This window comes from Garra rufa, chromosome 2 (assembly GCF_049309525.1).
Source record: "Garra rufa chromosome 2, GarRuf1.0, whole genome shotgun sequence".
Lineage (NCBI taxonomy): Eukaryota > Metazoa > Chordata > Actinopteri > Cypriniformes > Cyprinidae > Garra > Garra rufa.
In genome coordinates, this window is record NC_133362.1 from 24,833,102 (window position 1) to 24,845,261 (window position 12,160).

Genomic DNA, 12,160 nt, shown 5'->3' on the forward strand with positions numbered 1-12,160 from the left:
CAGGGAGGTGATATTAATGGGAGGAGCATTACTGTTCTACAAAGCATTTGATTGGATCAAAAATTGAGTGTGTGAGATGAGTCATCATTTTTTGTTCCATTTCCCTACATTATAAATATAAATGCTTGTCACCTTAAACAGTACACTAGCAAATTGATGGCTTCAAAGCTAGATATCCAGTACAAACCGCAACAGTTTAAGTTTGAACTCATGAGGACTTCAAAGAATGTTTTATGTCTGCAAATGTGACTGGCGACCCCATAAATAGAGGGACACAAACCAGTTCTGTGTTGTCTTTGTGTCTTGACAAGGCATTTAATAAAAAGGGTTGTAGTGTTCCTGACTGCGTCTCCATCCTTCAGGAAGGTTGGCCACATTGTATCCATCAATCCGGCCTCCTGTCATCCCAGCACAGCTAAATTAAATCAATGTCTGAAACCAGAGACAAGACTTCAACTGCAGCAACAGAAATAGAAAATCTAGTTTTGCTGTCTGCTAATGATATTAGTACGTTCCTAAGTGGCCGCCCACCGTCGTCGGACAGGAACACAGGAGAGATATAATTACAGCCTGAACACTTGCATCTCCATTTACTGGTAAAACACATGGGGATCTTACAGTGTTTTATAGATTACCCTCCCCCCCCACCTCCGTCCACACTCGTCCTGCAGGTAATGATTCATTTCTAGGCAGTATTATGTTATCCACTGTAATTAAACTTCCCAAGGTGAAACCAAGGAGAATCGGAGACCGCATCATATTGACCATGTGAGAAATTCATTAAAAGACCAGTGTCAATGTCATATGAGACGCTGTTTCATTTTTCGATGACAGAGGAGCGAGGGCTATTTCAACAGAAAAGCGGATGTGTTTAATGAGTTCGTTGTGTAACCTGCCTACTTGCGTCGACGTTTCTGTTGTACAACAGATTTGAGATAAGAAGCAGATCAATAAAGGAAGGTTTGATAGAGTTAATTGCAAACTATTGAATGTGTCATGAGATTAAATTGTTTTTTTAAATTGAATGTTTTTGTTTTGTTTTTATCATTTAGTGAGAATCAGTACCCTAGTAAAAAAACAAACATACTAATATGTATTTGAAATACATTTATTTCATGCTAATTATACTACAAATACATTTATATATTATGTACTTAATAAAAGTACCATGTAGTTGCACTTTTAGTATACTAAACAGGTCAACTTAAAGTCTGCTAAATTGGAACAGCTAATTTTGTACTTAATGCACTTTAATTGTGCAGAAGTAGTGCTGAAGTCCAACTAAAGATATACTGAAGTACATTTGATTGTGTTAAAGTGGAACTATTGCAAGTATACTTTTTTTAAAGACTGATATTATTCAAAGATCATACAACCCCTCATCAATAGTGACATTAAAACACATTCTAGGCTTAATATTAAGAAATGTGCATTTACATTGAAAAGGCTTGTAAGTAATTAAGTATATTAACATTTTTTTTCCCCTTTTTTGAAGAAACTTGTCAAAATTAATTTTTATGCCACAAATGCTGTTAATATGTATAGGAATTTATTAAATTGCTCAGATTTTTGGTGTGTAAATGAATGTGCAAGTGTGACATTTCATGTGTATTTTGGACAGGTTCACTTGGACTGTATTTTCCACAAAGGGTGTACACAGAAACCATCTACGTGGGTCAGCTACAGGGATCACCGGTCCTTCAGGTCCATTCAATGCGGGAAAGCAATACAGAGAGGCCCTATTTCACCCTGTGCTCCCACAGAGACATTTACACATCATGGTTTCACATGGATGAGGCAACTGGGGTCCTTTCAATGAACAAAACCCTGGAGTGGAGCGACTTTAGTAGTATACGTGAGTTTGACACAGATTTATTTGTTTAAAGGCATGCCTATAAATTTATATTCTCTTGTAACTCGAGTTTGAATGTTACTCGATATTTTGCTAATATATCATATAATCTATTATAGACCATTCTTTTAATGTATGTGATACTGTCTCCTGTATCACTCAAAGTTACAAAGTTACTTAAAGTATTTAATATATTAAATATAGAGGTTATTTGTCTTTTTTAATAAGAAAATATTTAAATATGCTTAAAACATACATAATTTGATTTATTTTAACTAAGATCAATTTATCTGAGAAGCAAATGGATATTAAATCTCATTATTTCTAAAAATATGTCTTTATTTATTAAGTTTGCAAATTGTTTTTCTTTATGTGTACATCCACTAAATTTTGTTTATGCTTAAAACAAGATAAACAATTTGCCAATCAAGCAAAGAAATATTAAGTCTTGAGTATTCTCTATATTTAGTATTATGGTTATTATTATTATTGGTTTAGATATTTTTTCTAGAAAACAAGGCAAACCAAAAATTATTCAGACACCAGATATAATTTTTGGTATTTTTTTTTTTACTAGTGGGTGCAGGACTATAGTTCATTTATGTAAGTGAGGAAAGCAAAATAAAGTAAACTGTAACATATTATACCCCAAAATTCTTCATACCAGTCAAAGTGATAAGAATTGGGGGCCAAAAAATTTATTTGACACTTTGACCTGACCACACTGCAAAAAATGCTTTTCTTACTTAGATTTTTTGTCTTGTTTCCAGCCAAAATATCTAAAAATTCTTAAATGAAGAAGGATTTTCTAGACAAGTCAAAATTATTTTCTTGTTTTCAGTAAAAACAAGTCAAAATTAAGTGTGCTTTTTGCTTGAAACAAGCAAAATAATCTGCCAATGGGGTAAGAATAATAATCTTGTTTTCTGTTTGAAATAAGATTATTTTTCTTACCCCATTGCCAGATTATTTTGCTTGAATTTTTAGATATTTTGGCTGGAAACAAGTAAAAAAAAATCTAAGTAAGAAAAGCATTTTTTGCAGTGAATTATTATTTTTTTACTTACCTTTCTATCAAAGTTATCTGACATTATCAAAATGAATTTGTTCTGACACAGTTTATCTTTTGAGTCATATTTTATTACCATTTTCGAAACTATAGCGAATAAACTGTGATAATGTGAGAAATGTTGAAGATGTCTTTTGGTTTGACTGTATACATATATGTTTTTTTGCAGTACAATGTAATGCAGTTCTGTATGTTTACGGACTATTTTTCATAATAGTGTCTCTAGAGAACCATGGCAGTTGAACATTGTGAGAAATGACGCTCTTGTTAAAATACACATGTCTCGTTCCAAAACCAAAACATGCCTCATGATGTGTGTCCTCCAGGCAGCAGCTTGGTCAGGCCTGAGAAGGAGCTCAACCTGAAGGTCGGAGTCTCTTCAGTGCCCATGCAGAAACGGATGTGCGAGTTCCTTCCCAAAGCGGAGGTCAAACTGACGTTTATTAATGACACAGCGCCCTCATGTGGTCAGGTCGAGCTGAAAACATTGTGTTTCCCTGACAAGATTTCAAAACCCCACATCACAGAGAACCGTATGCCAGGGGCCCTGCGGCAGCTCCAGCGCTTTACACTTATGAACATTTGTCCCAACTACACCATCAGTTACGGAGTGGAAGCAGGTACAAACCAAACCCAGTGTAAATATCAAGGCATTCTGTATATTACAGTATGGTGAAATGAATGTTCTTGTATTAAATTCAGTCTCTCCAGCTCCATTTGCTGTTGACGGCTCCACTTCAGAACTGGTGGTCACGGCACCTGTGGACCGTGAGGAGAGTGAAGCATACCATCTGGATTTAGTGTGTATGATACGGACTGAAGATATGCTGGAGAAATTCTTCAGTTCTCTGCACGTGAACATCTATGATGAGGATGATAATCCTCCATATATGAATGGGACTGACACTGAGGACATCAAAATAGAGTTTAACCGCAGTAAGGTCGGTATCAGGCACTAGCCTTCATAGCTATTTTAGGATCATTTGCTGCAGAAGAAATATGAAAACATTGAATAATGCTAGTGTTTTTTTTTTCTTTTCTTTTGTAGGGAACTGTCTATGGAACTCTGTTTGTGTACGACAGGGACACAACGCCTGTTTATCCCACAGACCAAATTCAAAATAAATTAGTGGGCACCTTAATGACCAATGACTCCTGGATCAAAAACACTTTTACTATTGAACACAAATTTAGAGAAGAAACAGCCATCTTTGGAAACGTCCGCGGGACAGTTCATGAATACAGTGAGTACAACAAATAACATTACATATTTCTTGTCCTAAAGGTGCACCGAATCATTTTTTCCATGTTAAATACTGATTTAGTCTGTTGATTTACCAAATCTTAAAAACAGTATGTTAAGCATGTTTGATGTTTTGAGCCGACTGTAGAACACTTTTTGTTTCCATCTGTCGTGCCTCAACAAGGCACATGTGTTTGGAACAAATTGAAAGTCTGGTAGTGTGATCCTCAGTCATTTAGATTTTCATAAAACATATGATGCCTATTTTTTAGAATTTGTTCAAATTTTTTAAAAGTTCCAGCTTTAAATATTTAAAGGGATAGTTCACACAAAAATTACATTTCTGTCATTAATTACTCACCTTTATGTCGATCCCAATCTAATAATAAAAATAATTTTTTGATGAAATCTGGCCCTGCGTAGACAGCAATGCAACTAAAACTTTCCCAGGCCCAGAAAGGTAGTAAGAACATCGTTACAAAAGTCCATGTGACATCGGTGGTTCAACCTTAATTTTATGAAGCTATGAGAATACTTTTTCTGTGCAAAGAAAACAAAAATAAAGCTTTCGGATTTCATCAAATATATCTTAATTTGTCTTCTAAAATTAATGAAGGTCTTACGGGTTTGAGACGACATCAGGGTGAGTAATTAATGACAGATTTTAATTTTTGGGTGAACTATCCTTTTAAAGCTCTGAAAATGCGGCTGCTGCTGTATAAACATGACCTGTTAGTCCAAGACGACTGTCGTATCAGCCAGAGAAACGATTACTGACTGCACCATAATTTAATAACTTTTTGACATTACGTACTGAATTGTCCTTTACTCTATTTTCTGCCCTCAGAGTTGAAACTCAGTCAGAATCTGTCTGTGACAGAGCAGCGTTCATTTCAGGTGGACTACCTGGTCAATGACACCACTTTCCCCGGCCCGGAGGGAACAGTGCTGTTACATTTCAATGTGACTATCCTGCCGGTTTCTATCCGCTTTACCAATGTCACCTACTTCTTCACTGTGTCGCTGAAAGCAACAACATACTCCCAGGTGCATAAATAATGTTTTTAGTCATTATGAACCTCTGCAAGCAGGAGTAGAGAAGTGCTATTGTAAATATTAAAAGGAATAGTTCATCTAAAAATTAAAAATCCAAAATGTAGATTAGTTTGTTTCTCCATCAGATTGGATAAATTTAGCATTGCATCACTTGCTCGCCAATGGATCCTCTGCAGTGAATGGGTGCCGTCAGAAGGAGAGTTTAAACAGCTGATAAAACCATCACAATAATCTATAAGTAATACACAAATCCAGTCTATCAATTAAAGGAGACGTTCACCTACAGAACAAAAAAATACATATAATGTACTCACCCCCTTGTCATCCAAGTTGTTCATGTCTTTCTTTCTTCAGTCATAAAGAAATTATGTTTAAAAAAAAAAAAATTCAGGAATGTTCTCCATATAGTGGACTTCAATTGTGCACATGAGTTTGAACTTCGAAAATGCTTCAAATGGCTCTAAACAGTCCCTGTCGAGGAAGAAGGGTCTTATCGAGTGAAACGATAGATTATTTTTTTTTAAAAAGACAATTTATAAACTTTTTAACTTCAAACATTCATCTTTTCTACCTACCTCTGCGTGTACTCTGTGTATTCTGGTTCGAGACAGTTAGGATACGTCAAAAAACTCTCTCATTCTCTCCTCCATTTTCAAAATCACTCTACATTGATGTTTTAGAACTAGACAAGATGAGCATTTGAGGTTTAAAAGTATATAAATGATCATTTTTCTAGAAATTAACTGATAATTTCGCTAGATAAGGCCCTTCCTCGGCTGGGATCGTTTAAAGCCTTTTGAAGCTGCATTTAAACTGCATTTTGGAAGTTCAAACTCACAGGCACCATATAAGTCCACTATATAGAAAGAAATCCTGAAATTCTTTTCTCAAAAAGCATAATTTCTTTACGACTGAAGAAAGAAAGACATGAACATCATGGATTACAATTCACAAATATCAATACATTTCTGTACCCCTGTTTGCAAGTGTGTGATGTGGAATTGCAATGTTTTATTGTTTTTGTTGCTGTCTTTTTTTTTTTTTTTTTTAATTGCTATTTACATCACAGATTAATCCAGAGGATTGACACTAATGTGTCTTTTGTGTCTTTTTTTAGATTGGAAGTGTCTGCGTGGACAACTGTCTGAAGTTTCAAGGCATTGACGTCACGTATCAATTAGAGATCGCAGACAGGAACATCTCTGCTGATGCTCAGTCATGTTATAGGGCAGTTGGCCTTGCACAGAACCCGAATGAGAAGACAGGTGTGCTCTATGTGAACGACACTGAGGTGTTACGCAGATCACAGTGCCAAGAGCTGCAGTATGTAGTTATTGCAGAGGAGCAGCAGAGCAAGTTTCAGGCCAAGACGCAGCTCATCGTTATTTTTGAGGGTGAAGGTAAGGTCATTAAGTCACAGGACTTTATCCAGATCCAGTTGATTTAGGTTTTTCCTAACTGATTGTGCCATGCTGCAGATCTCACAAGGCTGGATGAGCAGCGGGTTTTGGCTTGTGCAGAAAAGAGACAGCGAGGGGAGTGTGAGGCGTCTCGAGGCCTGGGAGCCCCAACAGGCAGATGCCAGTGGAGACAAAGCAGAGATAAAGGTTACCCACAATTCCCTTGAATCCAATACACTGCACTTACAGTATTACTGCGGAGCTATTTTCATCATTCGAAAGTACAAATTGTGTCATTGTATTACCTTTGCAGGAATATCGCCAAATTACTCCACCTGTTCCCCTGACCTGCGCACGTGTCCAGATGGTTACTGTGATGCCATTGAGAGTAAAAACATTTCCATATGTCCTCAAGACTGCTCCAGTAAGAGAAATTTGAGTTTTTATTGTGTTTTTCTGTGGCTTTTAATTTATTATTATTTAGTTAGACCAGCATAATTCTGTAGATGTGATTTTAGAAAGTGCAGCAACTATAACAATCTCTCTTTCTGTCAGGTCAGCCCATAATCGGGGGTTACGAGAGGGACCTGTATGGAATCAAAGCTGGACATGGGACCTGCTACTGTTTTCCAGAAAAGTGCTTTTGTGAAAAGGATGAATTAGAAGGTGAGCTGAACGACTTTTGCCCTTTAGAATCTACAGAAGATATTTACATGGTTTCTAGAAAAAAATATAAGTACAATTTACTTCAACCATTCAATTAAAACAAATGTACACCCCGCAGCTCTTAAAGGGATAGTTCACCAAAAAATAAACATTCTGTCATTAATTACTCACCTTCATGTCATTCCAAACCCATTAGACCTTTGTTCATCTGCAGAACACAAATTAAGATATTTTAATTAAATTCAAGAGCTTTCTGACCCTCCATAAACAGAAACACAACTGACACAGTCAAGGTCCAGAAAGGTAGTAAGGACATCATCTAAATAGTCTATGTGACATCAGTGGTTCAACCTTAAAGGTTGTATCAGCGATTTCTAGCCTAAAACATAAAGTGTCAATTTCAGCTGACCTTTCTTCACGATCCGCTCGCTGCCTGCCCCATAAATTGTCTGTGAAAAAACCGCGTCTCTCTGGTCAGCCTAGGGTCCGAGATATGCCAAAAAAACAATCGGCACTACCAACCTTTCCACACATAAACAAACAGTGTTCCAACCAATCAGCGTCAGGGGTTTGGTGTTGTGGACTTTCCTACTGGTGCAGGGATGTGAGGGAGGCGGAGCGACAGTCCACAACACCAAATCCCTGACGCTGATTGGTTGGAACACTGTTTGTTTATGTGTGGAAAGGTTGGTAGTGCCGATTGTTTTTTTGGCATATCTTGGACCCTAGGCTGACCAGAGAGACGCAGTTTTTTCACAGACAATTTATGAGGCAGGCAGCGAGCGGATCGTGAAGAAAGGTCAGCTGAAATTGACACTTTATGTTTTAGGCTAGAAATCGCTGATACAACCTTTAATTGTATGAAGCTATGAGAATATTTTTTTTTATTTAACAATTTCTTCTCTTCCGTGTCAGTCTTCGATGCGCATTCACGAGAGTACAAGACATGCATATGGTGCTGCATGTGTACAGCGTTCTCAAAATTGTTGGATAAAGTTGTTTTTTGTTTGTTTCGTTTTTTTGCAGACAAAAAGTATTCTCGTAGCTTGAACCACTGATGTCAAATGGACTATTTATTTTTTTTTGGCATTTTTGCCTTTTATTATGATAGGACAGATCAGACATGACAGGAAGCGAAGTGGGAGAGAGATGGGGGGTGGGATTGGGAAAGGTCCTCGAGTTGGGATTCGAACACGGGACACCCGGAGCACAACAGCACTGTATGTCGATGCGCTGCCCACAAGGCTATCGGCGCCGACCGAATGGACTATTTTAACAATGTTCTTGCTACCTTTCTAAACCTTGAACTTGATTGCTGTCTATGCAGGTTCAGATAGCTCTCACATTTCATTAAAAATATCTTAATTCACATTCCGAAGATGAACAAAGGTTTCACAACTCAAAATCATAGTCACTGTTGGAACGGTTTGGAAACTCTTAGCAGAAGATGCTAGAAAAACAATAGTATGCTGGATATGGAGGATTTTTATGAAGAACTGTGGGCACTGCTCAGCACAAACAAGGGACTCATGAACAGCTATCACAAAACATAAAAACAGTCACTGATCATCCAAGTAACAACGCAGAGTATTGAGAATTAGGGGTTGTACATTTTTAAACTGGTTCATTTATGTAAATTTGGTTCTTTTTTTCTCAAGGACAATAGGTAAACATCTATAAAATGTAGTTAATATGTAAACAAAATTGCCAATAATTGTAAAAATCCATTGCTTTGTTTGTAATTGTTTTTCAGAGGCTATTTGTGATGACATGTGTAAGACCGTCATTGCAACTGGTGTCCTCCTCTCCTTCATTGTCTCCATTGTCCTGTCCTCGTACTTCATCCACCGTTATCACAAGAGCACACCTAAGCCTCCCATCGCCTCAGCTGAAATGACCTTCCGCCGACCAGCCCAATCCTACCCAATCAGTTACTCGGCCAACAATGTTCGTCGAGCTTCTCTAGATTCCATGGAGAATCAGGTGGCCATTGAAACCTTCAAAATACCTGTAAGTCTTGCTCAGTGTCTTTACTTATTATTTAAATCATGCATGTTGATGTTGTTGGTATAAATTGCAACTAATTAGTAATGTTAGCATTAAAGGATTAGTTTACACCAGAATTAAAATTCCCTAATAGTTTACTCACCCCCATGACATCAAGATGTTAATGTCTTTCTGTCTTCAGTCAAAAAAAGGTTTTTGAAGAAAACATTCCAGGATTTTTCTCCATGAACTTCATTGGGGATCAAAAGGTCCAAATTGCAGTTTCTTCAAAGGGCTCTACACAATCACAGCAAAGAAATAACAATTGGTCATTTTCTAAAAAAAAGTACAAATTTATATACTTGTTAACCACAAATGCTTGTCTAGCTCTAGCTTTTTGTGATGTGCATCCATGACTTCAAACATTACGTAATCACACTGGAAAGGTCACACGTGGCTAATTCTTCATCTGTGTACTTCGGTTCAAAAAGGTATGGTAGGGCCGAAAAAATCCATCTAATTTTCTCTTCAAACTTTAAAATCATTCGACACTGTTGTTTGAACTTTTTAGTAAAGGGCGTTTGACTTTCTTTGCACGTTCTCTTTGTAGACACTGGCTTGATACTTCCGCCTAAGTCACGTGTGACCTTTCCAACGTGACTACATAATGTTGAAGTCGAGCTAGTGCAAGACGAGCATTTATGGTTAAAAAGTATATACATTTTTTTCTTTTTTTAGAAAATTAATAATCGTTTCACTAGATAAGACCCTTATTCCTTTGCTGGGATTGTGCAGAGCTCTTTGAAAGTGCATTAAAACTGCATTTTGGACCTTCAATCCATTGATCCCCGTATAAGTCAACTATATGGAGAAACATCCTGGAATGTTTTCCTCAAAAACCTTAATTTCTTATAGGGGTGAGTAAATGATCAGGAAACTAATCCTTTAAAGAGATTGATGTATAAATATTTTTATCATTTCTGTTAACAGGAAGATCCAAAGTGGGAGTTCCCACGAAAGAACCTAGTGCTGGGTAAGACTCTTGGAGAAGGAGAGTTTGGGAAGGTTGTGAAGGCCACGGCTTTCCGGCTCAAAGGAAAAGCTGGATACACTACAGTTGCTGTAAAGATGTTAAAAGGTACGCAACTCAAAATCAGATTTGGAGGAAATCACATTTTAGTGATTACTTTTAAAATAGTCTAATGCATCAATTTTTTCACCAGAAAATGCATCTCACAGTGAGCTTCGAGACCTCCTGTCAGAGTTCACATTGCTCAAGCAGGTTAATCACCCTCATGTCATAAAAATGTACGGAGCTTGCAGCCAAGATGGTAAGACATTTTAGTAAAATGTTAGTAATAACTGTTTAATATGGCATGCATTTGTGTTTGCTGTTTGCCCTGTGTGCTTATACAAGCTCATCTGTTCAGGTCCATTATACTTAATCGTTGAATACGCCAAGTACGGCTCACTGCGGAACTTCCTGAGAGAGAGCCGGAAAGTTGGACCCAGCTACATGGGGAATGATGCCAACCGCAACTCCAGCTACTTGGAAAACCCAGATGAAAGAGCTCTGACCATGGGCGACCTCATCTCCTTTGCATGGCAGATCTCCAGAGGAATGCAATACCTGGCTGAAATGAAGGTGTGTCAGCAGTCTAGAGAACATTCATCACATCTGTTTTAAAGAATGATGTTATAATGAAAGAAAATATGTTTAGCTTGTTCACAGAGACCTGGCTGCTAGGAATGTGCTGGTGGCAGAAGGAAGAAAGATGAAAATATCTGACTTTGGTTTATCTCGAGATGTTTATGAGGAAGATTCATATGTGAAGAGGAGCAAGGTGAGATATTTTGCTTAATTTGTTTAACTTTAACTAGTTATATCCTATGTTTTACAGATGTTTGAATATTTGTACTTGAGAAAACCTTGAATATCACACGTGTAAGGCATTTTTACATATATATTTTTTGTTAGACTTAATATTATATGTCATCATGTACTCTTAAATTCTAGGGTCGTATTCCTGTTAAATGGATGGCTATAGAATCTTTGTTCGATCACATCTACACTACACAAAGTGATGTGTAAGTTATGCAACGCATGCTTCTATACAGATAATCACCAATTTATATTTAGCATGTCTGACTCTGAATACACTGTAACTGGGTGCATGATTTACTCAGAAATTGCAAAAGTAAAAGTACCGTATTGACCCAAATATAAGACAATGTTTTTTTTAAAGACTACAATAAGATTTCACTTCTACTCTTAATTAAATTTTGAAATGGATAGCCTAATTGTTATATAATTCAGATAAGGTACCTGTTATTTTTATGGTATGTCAAAAAGTGTTTAGGAAATAGGAAAAATATGCAATTTGAATTTCTTAATAAAACACAAGGTTTGGTTTTCAAAAAGGCTTTTTCCATCTTGAAAAAGAGGGGTTGTCTTATATTCAGACCAGTATGGTAATTACAAAGAAATGTCAAGTAAATTAAACATTTAAATTATAAAGAAGAAAGACTTGATTTTGAAAAATCATTTTAAAGTGAGGACTTATTCCATTACAGCTTTACAGTACAATCTCTCTCTGTTTTATTTATTTATGTTTTTTGCATTAGCTGGTCTTTTGGCGTCCTCTTATGGGAGATTGTGACTCTGGGTGGAAACCCTTACCCAGGCATTGCTCCAGAACGGCTTTTCAACCTTCTGAAGACGGGTTACAGAATGGAGAAACCAGAGAACTGCACGGATGAAATGTGTGTTTAACACTTCACAACATCAGTTGAATTTATTGTAGATTTAAGAGCTGAATGAATGAATATTTTTCTAAAATTTTTCATCATGGGATATATATATATATATATATATATATATAATATAT

General features: G+C 36.7%; 1 protein-coding gene across 1 annotated transcript in view; it reads left to right on the forward strand.

The window, feature by feature from the left end:
- ret (ret proto-oncogene receptor tyrosine kinase) overlaps positions 1-12,160 on the forward strand; it is a 32,435-nt gene that overhangs the window by 16,166 nt on the left and 4,109 nt on the right. Inside the window, exons 2-17 of the mRNA XM_073834628.1 lie at positions 1,622-1,855; positions 3,248-3,541; positions 3,624-3,862; positions 3,970-4,165; positions 5,012-5,211; positions 6,338-6,620; positions 6,699-6,827; positions 6,934-7,044; positions 7,176-7,286; positions 9,040-9,296; positions 10,263-10,410; positions 10,496-10,603; positions 10,703-10,917; positions 10,994-11,116; positions 11,290-11,360; positions 11,898-12,035. Coding sequence (XP_073690729.1) covers positions 1,622-1,855; positions 3,248-3,541; positions 3,624-3,862; positions 3,970-4,165; positions 5,012-5,211; positions 6,338-6,620; positions 6,699-6,827; positions 6,934-7,044; positions 7,176-7,286; positions 9,040-9,296; positions 10,263-10,410; positions 10,496-10,603; positions 10,703-10,917; positions 10,994-11,116; positions 11,290-11,360; positions 11,898-12,035 — 2,857 coding nt within the window. The remainder of the gene's footprint in view (positions 1-1,621; positions 1,856-3,247; positions 3,542-3,623; positions 3,863-3,969; positions 4,166-5,011; positions 5,212-6,337; positions 6,621-6,698; positions 6,828-6,933; positions 7,045-7,175; positions 7,287-9,039; positions 9,297-10,262; positions 10,411-10,495; positions 10,604-10,702; positions 10,918-10,993; positions 11,117-11,289; positions 11,361-11,897; positions 12,036-12,160) is intronic.